Here is a 15,000-nt window from a genome sequence, read left to right as displayed (position 1 = left end):
GTGGATCTTCGCTCTGTGTACGGCTCTAACACAGGTACTGAACGCTCACATCACAGCAGTCCATACACGAGAGCTCAGTGGTGATCGTTACGTGTGTTTGCAGATCCTGGGGCTGGTGTTCTCCATGACCATATTCTGTCACGCCGTGAAAGTGGAGACCTTCTACGCATAGAGACGCGGAACCGGACCAAACACATACCTGCTTCTTCATCGCACACTTCTGTAGCAATCAGTCGTCATGTTTCGCTAACACACTGCTATTTACAACATGATTTTATAATCCAGATCAACTGAAAGAATGAAAACGGCTCTTTATTGTGAATATGTAATGGACAGTTTATTTTTTGGTCCATTTGTGAAGAAAATACAGCAATTTTAAAGAGGGAGACCAGTAACTAATTTTATATTTGTATAATTTCATATTAATACTCGTGAAATGAACGACCGCTGTTTATATTTATTCAGAGCGAGTTCTCAATAGATTTAAAAGGTAAGATTTTAGATCACATTTTTGTATATTTGACTTATTTGGCATAGTCTTTAAAACAAAAAGTAATAAAACAGACACATTTTACTTGAGCAAATGAAGTACTTACAGTATGTAGGAAGAGCTGATTCAGTAAAAGAGCAAAAGCACAGACTAATGTTGTGGGATTGATTGTGGGCTCAAGAATTGAACACAATGCGTGTCATTTCTGTGCCACCAAAACAGAATAAAACGTCCAAACAAATCTTTAAAGGGGTCGTGAACTGAGAAACTAAAATTCCCTTTATTTTGACATATAAGAGGTCATTGTACTATTAAAAACAATTAAAAACTATGATGTAATAGTGTGGATAAACCCCGCCTCCACAGAAGATCATCAGTGGCTGCTTCTACGTCGCTGCCTGTTTAGCCCCCGCCCACCGATTCTACAGTTTAACCCCGCCCACCGAATCTACTGTTTAACCCCCGCCCACCGATTCTACGCCGCTACCTGTTTAGCCCCCGCCCACCGATTCTACATAACTGCCGGTTTAGCCCCGCCCACCGATTTGCATATGTAGTGTTTAAGAGAGAGGGAAACCAAAAGATAAAGATGCTCTGAAGACAACAAGACGCAGTGCGGTGCCAAGCTGGGGAAAAACAGTTTGCTTTGTCTTCCTTCTGATCCCAACGTTAGGAAAGAGTGAATTAACTTTATTTTTAATGAAGATCCAGACCGCATCAATGAGAACTCTGTCCTTTGTTCACTTCATTTTCGTTTAGATTCAAACTAGATTTGAAGATTCGTTTACAAACAAGGCACAATTCGACACGGGATTTTCAGAAAGTTTGAAACTAAAAGACTATATTGCGATTATATTGGATCCGACAGTAATGTCGCAACACAAGTGTGAGTAACTGTTTATTACGTGATCATTATTGCTTTGTTTATTATTACAGATCGTTTTACTTGAACTGAGTATACGTTTTTAACCTAAATCACAGCAGCGTCCATCTGTGAGGAATGTAGACTGTCAATCGCACACAACTATTAGCCAATCACAGCAGTGGGCGTTTACTCTACAGTCCTCCACACCACACCTACTCAAACAGCGTTCTGATGAGGGGTCAAAACAGGACAGCAAATAGCCTATCACTTCTAAATTATTATGTTTTTTTGGTGTAAAAATCTTGATAACATTATAAGTGGACCTCAGAGAACAGTACAAAATAACAAGCAGAGGCAGTTCATGATCCCTTTAAAACTCAATCTGCCCAAACAGATCCACCGCAAACTCACGGTCGAGTCTCTAATATCTTCATTTTTAACACTATTTGTATAGTTTTATCATTTTTAAACTAACAAGCTTCTTTTTGTGAAATGTTTCGCTTGAAAATGATGGAAGCGTTTAACTGAATTCAATTAGAAATAAAAAATGTAAAATGTCAATATATTCCTGTATTTGGATTTACATTTCCTATAGCTATGAGACATAATGGGAATAAATATGTACAAAATTGAGAAGAATTCATTTATGTAATTTTCCTTTGCCATTTCCAACACTACAGTACTGCTAGCATTATATATCGAACTGAACGTGTTACGATTTCATTTGTCAATGCAGTAAGGGCAGCAACACTATTGTTCCAAAGCCTTTACACTTATAATTAAAGTTACATTTTCGTGATATTTCAGGAAGAATGTAACAGAATTCAGTGGCTTAGAGAAGCTAGCGTGACTGTATGAACTGCACACCTGTCAATCACTGCATCAAGGCGGAGCTTCTCTTAATTACAGTCAGAATATTTACAGTCACAGTGAGTTTGGGTTTAGGATGAACGTCTGGCTCAGGGCTGTTTTTGTGCATTACAAATGCGCAATCCGACGGTCCGTGTGCATTACGGCGCTGAAGCACAGGCGTGACGGATGCCTGGAAATGTTTGAGACTATCTCATTCTGTGCACTGAAAGAGTAAAGCACACAGCATCACTCCCCATTCATCAAACATGACCATACGCACACATGATTGAAACACAGTTTATATTTGATCTGAGACATGCACACACTAAGATCTGTTTCTGTCAGAAATGTCTCGGAGTGAATCTGATGAGTGATTCATTCAATTACTTCTAACAAAATGACTGATCGCCACCTACTGGTGTAATGATGTACTCCTGTATCTACAGAAAGAGACACTGAGCGAATCCCTTCGGTCAACTGATTCAAACGGTTTGACTCACTGGGACATTTACTAACCCTCGTTGAGATTGAATTGGTCTGAAGGAATTATTAAATATCATCCATCCATCCATCTTCCCATCGTTTGTCGTCTGTAGGGTGTGGGATGCTGGATCTGATCTCAGTGTCTCAAACACACACTGGACAGATGGCAATCAAACACTGGATGAACTGTTCTGATGTGATACTGAGGCTCGACAGACCGGCTGTGTCAGAAAGCTCGATCACTCCTCGTGCAACTACAATACTAACTTCTCACAAGAAATTAAGATCAAAAGTTGAAAAAGTTGTCCAGAAACATGCATTTCACGCTCAGATGCAACGTCATCTTTCAGCTCAACGGTCACGGCACGGAAATCACAAGCAGTGAAGGACATACTGCCTTCATAAATCCATTAGACGAATGCAGTTCAGCGGCCGGATGTGACGCGATCACTGCAGTCTTACTGCAGATTCAGCATTTCAGCTTTCAGTTTAATGCACAGCACGAGATTTATCTGATGATGAAAATGAAACAAGACTCTGTGTTTATATTCTCTGGTCGCCTTTTGCCATTTTGTGTAATTCGAATTGAATTTTGCTAACAAAATGAGTTCATGTGTGCTTGTGCTCTCTTTAAATAAATGACACTTGCTTTATCTTCTGCAATGACATTCTCATGTTCTCAGTGTCAATTGTGTCCTGATGCTTTTGGGGCCACTATATGTTTACACACTTTCTGTATGTTCAGATCTGTAAATATATACCCACTACAGCAAAATGTAAGTGATGCAAAAAACAAAACTAATGCACAGATTATTGATCAGACAAGTCTGGTAAATCAAGAGAATCTTACTGAACAAGTGAATGTTCAGAACAGACACTAATGTACGGTTACTGCTGTCGCAGCATACACTATGAAGCAGATTGTCTGTGTGCAATAACCAGATGCAATACTGACTCGACATTGCACTTTCACAGCGATAACCACTACTAGCTCAGTCATGTTTTTTCCACGGTCTCCCCTTCGATTAAATAATGTTTCAGGGAGACCAGTGGACTTCACAAAAGCCCACAGCGAGAGTATAAATCAACCCTGATAAACACTGATGTGCAAAATAATGAGGTCATGTGACAAAGTAACACAGTCCTGTTTGAAACACTTATTACTGGTTAATGTTTTCGGTTTCAAATACTATTTTTTTTATTAGTAAGTATACAGTATGTAGGGTTTATATTCAGTCTGTAGTTCTTTTAGTTTTCCATTCTGAACATTGTAAATTTCCTACCGTAAATATATCAAAACTTAATTTTTGATTAGTAATATGCATTGCTAAGAACTTCATTTGAACAACTTTAAAGATGATTTTCTCAATATTTAGATTTTTTTGCACCCTCAGATTCCAGATTTTCAAATAGTTGTATCTCAGCCAAATATTGTCCGATCCTAACAAACAATACATCAATGGAAAGATTATTTATTCATAATCTGAAATGACTGGTTTTGTGGTCCAGAGTCATATATACACATATATACATACATACATACATACACACACACACAAACACATTCATAAATGCATAGATACACACACACACACGAATGATGATTTGGCTCCATACAATAAGCCTCTGTCTTTCTTCCGTTCTCTGATCAATAATTCATCCTGATTTCTCTTCCTCTGCAATAAAACACCCACACGATCTCATGGCAACAGTGTGAAAGACACTCGCTTTAATCTAGTCATGATATGAGGAAATATTTATCTCTAGTTCATAAATCTCTAGTTTGGAGACAAAGTTGAGACTCAAGTCGATTGCATATAGCAGTGCGTTTATATGAAACACCTGAATGTGAAAAATCCTCCTTTACTGCAATTACAATATTTAAATATGATTCCTAATCAAGAGTGTAATTTTGCTAGTCATCAACAGAATGGAGCACTGTCTGTTGAAAATATCTCAGCAGGAGCATCTTTAATCGAATCAATCACGCTGCTGTAAAACATCATCAGATGGACCTGAGAAATCAAACACTGCAGCAGCGCCTCAATCTAAAACATCAGAGCCACAATAACTCCACACGGACAGATGCCTTCGTCCTTTCTCGCCTGTCTGTCTCAAGCTGCTTCTGCTTCAGTAGCTTTTCTGGGTTCAATCCGCTCCACACAAATAACACCCAATGATCCTTAAACTCTTTTCAAATGTACTGTAGTCAGTTTAAGAAAAACCCATCTTAGAATAGGACTATATGTCGTTTAGTTACATGTTCAACTTAGTTTTGAAACAGCAGCAATGTTTGTGGAGTTTCCCATCAAACTGAAGAGTTGCAATGGACTTAAGTTCAGAGTTCAGATTTCAGATTTGACAAAACATGCAAGAACATTTTCATGAAGACTTGAAGCTTATGTTATGCAGTTTCTGGTTCACGAGTCTGAACAACAGATCAGATAATGAGGTTCACAACTGAAGCAGATGCATCTTTATGTTTGAATCAATGGAACTGAGAGTTGAATATTTATTTAGTGTGTGTGACAGGACATATTAATACAGCTGGAACATCTTAAATGTGTTTAGATGATCACAAACATGATGACCAGTGACTGACTAATAAAGTCCAGGCACCTTTTCTTGCTGAATGTGTGAGTGTGAGTGTGTGTGTGTGTGTGTGTGTGTGAGAGAGAGTGCGTGAGTGTGAGTTCACGTCTCTGACCGCTGCTGAAGGATATAAGCTGTGCTCGATCTTGCCGACGCTCTTGATGACTTTGTTGAGTCGGTTCTGTAGATCCAGCAGTAAACTGTACCAGCTCTCCGACAGCGACGTCACCAAACCTCAAACACACAAAAATCATCATCAAAACTCACATTTACACAACCAACATCACAGTAATGACATCAAGGTAGATCATAATGCAGTTTATCTGGAAATTCAGCTGAATATCTCTGGAAATCTTACACCGTGTCCTAACTACACGCGACGGCGACATGCAACATTTCTAATTCAGAAACGGTTTCTATTTCCGTGATGCTGTGGATGGAACAGCATCATATAAACTATATGACAGTGATAATCTCAGGTGATTATGTGCTTTATTCAAATTTAAACGGTGTCTAATGTGAGTTTGAATATAATTTTGTGTGAGCTTATTGCCATACTGAAAACAACAACAGATAGTTTACCTCAGATCTTGAAAATAAATTAAAGCAAACATGTACATTAAAACTGTGAAATTACTGCTAACCGACGAGTGTATTCCATAAAAAAAGATGGTATCAGTCACTCAGTATGTACATTTAATAATGTTAAAAAGGTTAAATATTTATGAGTTAGATTATAAACTTGATTGATTGTGGACACACAAATCGCTTGTCGCTGGAATCTTGTCGCGTCGCGTGGAGTCAGGACACGGCGTTACAAAGGAAAGCTGCTTCAGATTCTTCATAACGAGTCTGATATGAACGCAAAACCGCTCCACAGCTAACAACTAAACTCTGCTTCACCTCATTCCTGACAAACAGCTCTTGATAGCACTGTATTTGGACACGTCTCGCTCTGTTTCTTCATCTCACACACATGTAAATCAGTCCTCACAGATACAGCAGAACAGTTAAATCTTCTTCTGTGGCTCAGTCTCGCGGCCGGCCGCTGGAGCAGGCTGAACAATGACAGCATGACGGCGTTACAGGATTGCTGTGCGAGTGAACGGACAGAAGCTCACCGATCATGCCGTTGACTGTGCCGAACAGCACCGAGCCCTGTGTCGGCGTCGAGCTCTCGCCCAGATTCTGCAGCACCAGAGATCCGTGTGAAAACACGTTGACAAACTCTCCCAGGTGGAACAGACCCACCTCCTGCAGGTGCTGCCGCTCCTCGTCTGTAGTCGCCGCGCTGCAGGACACACAACCAAACAACCCTCAACGACACTTTCACTTCCCTTAAAGCGTTAGTTCACACAAAAATAGCCCATGATTGACTCAAGGCATCCTAGGTGTGTTTGACTTTCTTCTTTCAGATGAATCCAATCGGAGTTATATTTAAAAACATCCTGGCTCTTCCAAGCTTTATAATGGCAGTGAATGGCTGTTATTTTTCAGTAGTTCAAAAGAAGTCCAATAAAGCACATCCATCCATAGTAGAAAGTGCCACACACCATTATTTATATAGTGCTTATTACAATGCAGATTGTGTCAAAGCAGCTTTACAGTATTAAACAGGGAAATAGTGTGCCGTTCTCCTCTGACCAGACGAGACCAGCGGTTTAATTCTAGGCTGCAGCAGTCAGATCTGTTGCAGCTCCGGTGAGAACAGGCTAGTCTCACGAGAACAACGTTTGTTTACAGGAGCAAAGGAAGCAAAGTTTTCTTACTTTAGCAAAGGAAAACCAGTCTCCTCTTGGCTTATATCAAAATCCTCCGACATTTTTCTTTATATTCTTGTTTTGTACTTCTAATTCGTGACCAGCGTATTGTTTTGCTCTCTCCTCTGCGTTTGTCACTTTTCACCGGAGCTAACGCTACGGCGACGTCCTACATCATCCGCCGAAACGCCGTTCTATTGTGAACGTACGACAGCTAGCGGAAGCTAGAGATTACGGTTTATAACGTTTTAAATATGGATATTTTTCTTACAAAAGCGCATTGATTTGCTACAGAAGGCCTTTATTCACCCCGGAGCCGTGTGAGGCACTGTTTATTATGGAAGGATGCGCTTTATTGGATAATAATAACAGCCATTCACTGCCATTATAAAACTTGGAAGAGTCAGGACGTTTTTAAATATAACTTGGATTCATCTGAAAGAAGAAAGTCATATACACCTAAGATGCCTTGAGGGTGAGTCAATCATGGGGTAATTTTCATTTTTGGGTGAACTGTCCCTTTAAGGCACATCAGTGTATGCAGTGAATGAAGCACAGCTTCAGACGTCACTTTCAATCCAAGCAGCTTTCTGCTGCTCAACATGACGAACTGGAGCTATCAACCAGATGTGAAATCTGTCCCCCTCATGCAAAATTCACGATCACGTGGATTACGACTGAACCAGGATTTCACCGATCACACTTTCCCACTCGATCCATTACCTGTCCTTCTGGCAGACGAACAGGTTGAAAGCGTTCTCCGCTCCGAGGAAGTTGTCATCATCCAGGATTTCAACAGCACTCATCCAGTTGGGATTGAAATCACGAGCAATCTAAGGAAATGAAAACAGCGAGAGGAAATTAAGAACCACAACAGCTTCGCTCTCTCTATATATATATATATATATATATATATATATACATATATACACACACACTCACTCACAAACGCTCTCACACACCCACTCATTCTCTCACTCACACACACACACGCACGCACGCTCGCTCTCACATGTATGCTCACACTCACTCACTCACTCTCACACACCTGTGTGCTGGCACTGGGCCGCACGGCTGCTGTGGTCCCGCTGGTGTCCTGCATTTCTACTCTACTGGACAAAACTCCGAAACACTGAGACACCTCTTGATAGCAGATTCGCCTGCAACGACACACACCATCACTGACTGAGTCTGCTGATTATTAACTAAAGACTCCCATCGCTTTAGCCGGCAATAGCAAATTAAATCATGAATATCAGCAGTTTGAACATGGTTTTATTTGGCCTTTACAATGTGTCATTAGATCACTCAGCAGCGGTTTAACCCTCAGAGAGACAAGCATGTTTTTAGTAAGTTCCTGCTAATGACACAGGCCACTAAATAAAAGCTGACGGGCTGGATTTATTAGAAATAGAGCAGCACTGAAAAAAGACAGCATGCTTGTCGTCGTGCTGTACTTTAACACACAATCATGCGTCTGTAGCGCACATCTTTACTTTAAAAGTAAATGCACGATTCTCATGACATCATACTCCAGCATTTCAAGGGAGTGTGTGTGTAGTGAGCATGAATTAAATGCAACAGCTCCAGTCAGCTTTGCTCTCATAATTACACAATGACACATGATAAGCTTAATCTAATAAATTCTTAACTGTAATTAGCGATTAATCATCGACATCCCTGGGTTAGTGCAGCGATAAGTCTTTCCAGCAAAGCTAAGAGCTGCAGTCTGGATGTGTTCCTGTCGGAGGACACACTCACTTGGGCGACTCGTAGAGAGGAACGGTTCGGATGTGGAGGTGAGTCAATCATGGGGTAATTTTCATTTTTGGGTGAACTGTCCCTTTAAGGCACATCAGTGTATGCAGTGAATGAAGCACAGCTTCAGACGTCACTTTCAATCCAAGCAGCTTTCTGCTGCTCAACATGACGAACTGGAGCTATCAACCAGATGTGAAATCTGTCCCCCTCATGCAAAATTCACGATCACGTGGATTACGACTGAACCAGGATTTCACCGATCACACTTTCCCACTCGATCCATTACCTGTCCTTCTGGCAGACGAACAGGTTGAAAGCGTTCTCCGCTCCGAGGAAGTTGTCATCATCCAGGATTTCAACAGCACTCATCCAGTTAGGATTGAAATCACGAGCAATCTAAGGAAATGAAAACAGCGAGAGGAAATTAAGAACCACAACAGCTTCTTATAACTTGAAACGACGCATGAATCCCAGAATTCCCGGCGGCAGCCATCACCTCCTCAAAGCTGCCCTCCATGGGTTTGTAGGCCAGCAGCAGCACGGAGCGCATCAGGTCCCCCACCAGGATGAAGTCACCTTTAGTCTTCAGATACAGGGCCATGATGTTATTATAGTGATTACACTCCGTCCTCAGCTCTTTCTCTGCCGTCCACTCGTACAGACGCACCTGTCGAGACACAGACGTCAGCGCCGCACAGGAAACCCATTACACTGAACAGCATCATGGGAGGAAACTCACGGTGCTGTTGATGCTGGCTAGCAGTTTACCATTAAACTCCACCATGGAGTAAACCGCACCTTTAACCTCCTTCTCTGCCACCGTCTGCAGTTTGCCTGGAAATACAGAAAACCAGAAACACCCCATGATTCAAACACTCACTTGGGCGACTCGTAGAGAGGAACGGTTCGGATGTGGAGCTTCTGGATCTCATCGATAGTGCCGATGGTCAGAGTGCTGTTGTTGGCCAGAGCCAGACTGTGACAGAAGGAAGAGGAAATCAAAGTCACCGCTCCATCTTTCACTACAGATGTGTTCGCTGATAAGAACAGGCCTGATCTTTCTCGTGTCCTACCTGTCGGGGTATCCCTCAGAGTTGAGTGGGCACATGTAGTTGACCTCCTTCAGGTTGACGTTAGAGAAGACCAGTTTGTGGTTGCTGGAGTAGATGACGGTGGGCCGGTCGGAGCAGGCGAACACATTAGATGTGGAGAGCGAGCGGAAGGTGCGCAGAACCGTGGGCTGAGTGCCCAGAGTCACCTTCTTACGCTCACTCAAAACCCCTGCACAGAACGACACACACACCACATCAGACACTAAGAGCTTAGGGTGTGACTGGAATTTAAGCCTCTTAAAACTCAATTAAACTTGAATTTTGCAACAAAACATATACATGCATTACTTCATTCAATCTCTAGTATTTCTTACCCGAGTAAAAAGAGCTAGATATGCCTGAAAACCTTGAAGCACTGTTTAATTTATTTGTTCTACTGTATTTATTTGCGCTATTGCGAGTAATTTGTTTACTTGTTCTTATTTTATTACTGTTTACTTGTCTTTAATGACGTTTGAGCAACATTAGTTTTTGCTGTGGTATCAAAATTAGAATCAAGAATTGTGAAATTGGTAACTGTTAACTAAAATGCTGGTATCACACCAATCTTATGGAGCTTTTCCACTGTGTGGTACAGCTCGGCTGGGTTTGCGTTTCCACTGCAGTTTAGTACCGCTTTAGAGTGGGCAGGATCATACACATCACCCATCAAGCTCCTCGGCTGTCAACGAGAGGAACGTCTGTACTTCCTCAACACACCACCAAACAGCCATTCTTTGGTTGTTAAAAAAGGTGCGCTCGTTCAAAACACAGCATCATGGGAGGAAACTCACGGTGCTGTTGATGCTGGCTAGCAGTTTACCATTAAACTCCACCATGGAGTAAACCGCACCTTTAACCTCCTTCTCTGCCACCGTCTGCAGTTTGCCTGGAAATACAGAAAACCAGAAACACCCCATGATTCAACACACACACACACACACACACACACACACATCAACGCAAACAGCCATGAGCAACGTCACGCAGAATACACCACTTCTGAATCGAAGCTGCTATTGTTTTGTGGGTCTTTGAGCAGTTTTGTTTATATTAATATGAAATGGTAAAAGCTTGAGGAGACTCAAAGTATGCTTCGGTTTTGAGACGAGCTGTTCTAATGATGAGGATGAAACCTGCATCACACACACTGCATGTATACTCTAGCGGATGTGTAAAAAACAAAGTACACTCATCATTGAAATAGCCACAGTGTTTGTAGAAACACCTAGAGAAACATTTAATAACTCTGTGGATAATAATCAGGGGTGTGTCTGATGGTTACCGTCTGTATAGTGAAAGACGATGATGCGGCCCTGTTTAGGCTCCGCCTCCTCCGGATACACCATCGCAGTGCCGACGATGAAGTAGATGGCAGGATCCCTGCCCAGCTTACAGGACACCATACTTAATGCATACTCGTTCTGCAGGAACTGATGTGCATGCAGCACTGCAGAGAGAGAGAGCGTCAGACGTCACGCCTGCACACACACTCCAGCTGACAGCGAGTAATTTGTTTACTTGTTCTTATTTTATTACTGTTTACTTGTCTTTAATGACGTTTGAGCAACATTAGTTTTTGCTGTGGTATCAAAATTAGAATCAAGAATTGTGAAATTGGTAACTGTTAACTAAAATGCTGGTATCACACCAATCTTATGGAGCTTTTCCACTGTGTGGTACAGCTCGGCTGGGTTTGCGTTTCCACTGCAGTTTAGTACCGCTTTAGAGTGGGCAGGATCATACACATCACCCATCAAGCTCCTCGGCTGTCAACGAGAGGAACGTCTGTACTTCCTCAACACACCACCAAACAGCCATTCTTTGGTTGTTAAAAAAGGTGCGCTCGTTCAAAACAGTTGTATTTGTTCAAAAGACAGTTGCGTTTGATCCTTCGCTGGCTGTGATGATTTTAATCTAGCGGCTCTGGTGTCTCGTGTCCAAAACTCCAAAACCCCCCAAAAGTGAGCCAAACCGAATCGTACCGTGCCGTACCATGCAGTGGAAAAGTGCCATTATATCACAATAAAAGGTTACATGGATCCAAAACATTTTATGTGGTGAGGCCAGTGGAAAATTTCAACATGACAAGAAAACCCGGAACCTCTATAGAAAAAAATCCTTGAATCCTGCAACAAACATTTGACCGTTTACTGTACATAATGTGTTCTAATGAATCATTCACAAGACCAGAAACATGTTAATAAAGTAAACAGTCCATTAGATGTCATGTTGACTATCCTCCCCAAAGTGCTCAGAGGAACCGATGGAGTAGATGGTTGTTAACTGTGTGTGTGTTTGTGAGTGAGTGTGTGTGTGTGTGTGTGTGTGTGTGTGTGAGAGAGAGCGTGTGTGTGTGTGTGTTGCTTTCACCTGTCTGAATGTCCAGTCCGAAATAGAAAAGCGCCCCGTCTCCAAGCGCACACAGCAGGTAATGACTGCCCTCAAACGTGGTCATGAGGATGGAGCGAGGGATGATCTCTACAGCACACACGATCAGCGGTCAGTGAGAGACATGTGACATGTTCTTCAGCTCAGCAAACACATTCATGCTTCAGACGCTCTTCAGATTCATTCACCAAACGGCATCAAAACAACAGCACTGTCTTTCACAACACGCTGTGAATCTATAATCTCATATAGGAAACGGAGTACCAACATTATTCAGATATGTTTACATTATGCACATTTTAAGACTCACTTACACTAACTATATCCAGCATTAACCCTGAGCACAGCAGAAATACATTCACACTGCACACTTCATGACCGTCTGACGCTCAGGCTTCTCCAGACACTTTCATTCATTAATCATACACAGCAACAGAAATATCTTTCAAAGAAAAGTGACAGTTAATTCAATTACTAATAAAAGCAATCTAAATAGGTGCCGTTACCTTTATAACATGCATCTCAAGAGCTGCAAAGGGTAAAGATGCAGGAATAAGCACTGCTCTGATACACCTCACTGGGACTATAGGATATAAAGTGTGCATTCCTCAAGCTCCTGATATATGTGGAGATATTTTAAACACTCGAATTGATCATTTGAGCTAAACAACAACTGTAGCTGTGTGTTTTCCAGCGAGTGAACTCTAGCCAGCTCATGATGGCGTGGTTTGTCTTGATTTCTCTGTCTGTATGAACGTGACCTAGATAGGTGTCATTGACCACAGCGACACGCTGAAAGAGGATCAGATCCAGACCTGAAGACTGTTTCAGAGCGCAGGAACATGTCCCGCGTGACACCATACATGACCATTACCATTAGCCTGAGTGCTGCAGTGTGGCTCTCGCACTATCGTACCATGTTTTTTGTTTGAAATGTCTCAAAGACTTCAGCTTGAGTTTGGGAAAAGTGCTTTATAAAAGCTTCTTATACAAAGGTGAATAAATAGAAATAAAGTGCGAAGGAAAGAGAAAGTGTGTTGTTCAAGCTTCTCTCTGGGGAATGTTTTCACAGCACCTCTGTGTGTGTGTAGTGTCATGAACATGAGCGTCTGTGCGTGCGTCTCTGTGAGTGTGTGTGTGTGTGTGTCTCTGTGAGTGTGTGTGTGTGTGTGTGTGTGTGCGTTTAGGTGTAGGGTTGGTGTAGGGCAATAGAATATATGGTCTGTACAGTAGAAAAACCATTACGCCTATGGAGAGTCCCCACAAGGATAGCAAACCAGACATGTGTGTGTTTGTGTGTGTGTGTGAGTGAGTGTGTATCTCTGTGAGTGTGTGTGTGTGTGCGTGTGTGCGTGCGTGCGTGCGTCTCACCTCCGCCCAGCATCTCTTTGTGCAGCGGGCTGAAGCAGGGTAACTTGAGCAGGCGGGCTGAGATGTCGGTCCAGAGCCCCACAGCACAGATGCTGGACTCTCCTGCGCTCTCGCCCAGAGGAGTGATGTCCAGACACGCCACCTCATGCTCCATCTCTGTAGAGCTGCACACACACACACACAACCCTTATCACGGTCACATCACAGCCGTTGAGCTCCAGTCCTGATCAAGGCTGGCACTGATGCTTCGAGTTTATATTACACAACCATTAGTTCTGGTCTTTCTTTGACTGCTCCAGCAGCGTTACAGGAGTGCTGATATAGAAGCACTGTTTCAGACAGACTGTCAGTCTGTGCTCATTAGTGCTGGGGATTTATCATCATTACACCAGTAGACTGTCCTAGAGTCACTGAATCATTCACACACTCAATTTGTTCAGAAACAATGATTCATTCAGGGTGTTTTCATTTATGAATAAGACAGACATTTCCTTCAAGGTGTACATATGATCAGTTCATCCATTCCCCGAACACTAAACCCAAAGCATTCTGCTGTTATCACCACTTTCTACTGTCTGAGCTACAGAAACACTGCATGTTGCTCCAGTTGATTCTGCTTTGACTTCATCTGAAACGGTTTTCGTTGGCAAAATTCAGTCTGAAAAAGTTAGTCACATGAAGGTCTTGTTTATTGAAGTGTTGCATTAGTAATATCACACTCGCAGTCGTTTCTGTTGGTCTGAATATCAGCTGTGATCACCTGCAGCCTCACACCTGTGGCTCGATCACCACATCATGATTTTTGGAACAAAACGTATGTTAAAAAAACAGTGAATTTTCATGCTGAACAATCATGTTGGTGTGAATTAAGGATGTAACGATGAACCGCAGGCCGGTTGAAAATCGATTAAAATATGTGACGATTCAAATCGGTTGAGATGCCAGACAAATCATGATACAATTGGAGTAGTAGTTTATATGAATGTATCTCTGAGGGGAACTGACTGTCTTTAGAAAAGTTTAAAAAAAAATTTTTTCTCATCTTGCCTCCGAACGATGCATATTAAAGTAGTGTTCATGAGCGAAGCTCTGCTTTGTTTACAGCGGTAACCCAGGAAACACTGTATTATTGCTGTTCATAAGCACAGCTCTGCTTTGTTTACAGCGGTAACCAAGGAAACACTGTATCATTGCTGTTCATGAGCGAAGTTCTGCTTTGTTTACAGCGGTAACCAAGGAAACACTATTATTGCTGTTTATAAGCACAGCTCTGCTTTGTTTACAGTGGTAACCAAGGAAACACTATTATTGCTGTTCATAAGCACAGCTCTGCTTTGTTTACAG

At 42.0% G+C, this 15,000-nt stretch overlaps 1 protein-coding gene across 1 annotated transcript in view; it reads right to left on the bottom strand.

The window, feature by feature from the left end:
• The window catches only part of LOC107728187 (DNA damage-binding protein 1-like), a 32,490-nt gene that overhangs the window by 8,436 nt on the left and 9,054 nt on the right, over window positions 1–15,000 (bottom strand). The window contains 9 exon segments of the mRNA XM_016538286.1: window positions 5,389–5,516; window positions 6,404–6,573; window positions 9,090–9,199; window positions 9,300–9,470; window positions 9,543–9,669; window positions 9,672–9,779; window positions 9,877–10,084; window positions 12,268–12,375; window positions 13,657–13,820. Coding sequence (XP_016393772.1) covers window positions 5,389–5,516; window positions 6,404–6,573; window positions 9,090–9,199; window positions 9,300–9,470; window positions 9,543–9,669; window positions 9,672–9,779; window positions 9,877–10,084; window positions 12,268–12,375; window positions 13,657–13,820 — 1,294 coding nt within the window.

This window comes from Sinocyclocheilus rhinocerous, unplaced genomic scaffold, assembly GCF_001515625.1.
Source record: "Sinocyclocheilus rhinocerous isolate Xijiao unplaced genomic scaffold, SAMN03320098_v1.1 scaffold367, whole genome shotgun sequence".
Lineage (NCBI taxonomy): Eukaryota > Metazoa > Chordata > Actinopteri > Cypriniformes > Cyprinidae > Sinocyclocheilus > Sinocyclocheilus rhinocerous.
Note: the sequence above shows the minus strand (reverse complement) of the source record. Positions and strands in the feature narration are given on the sequence as shown.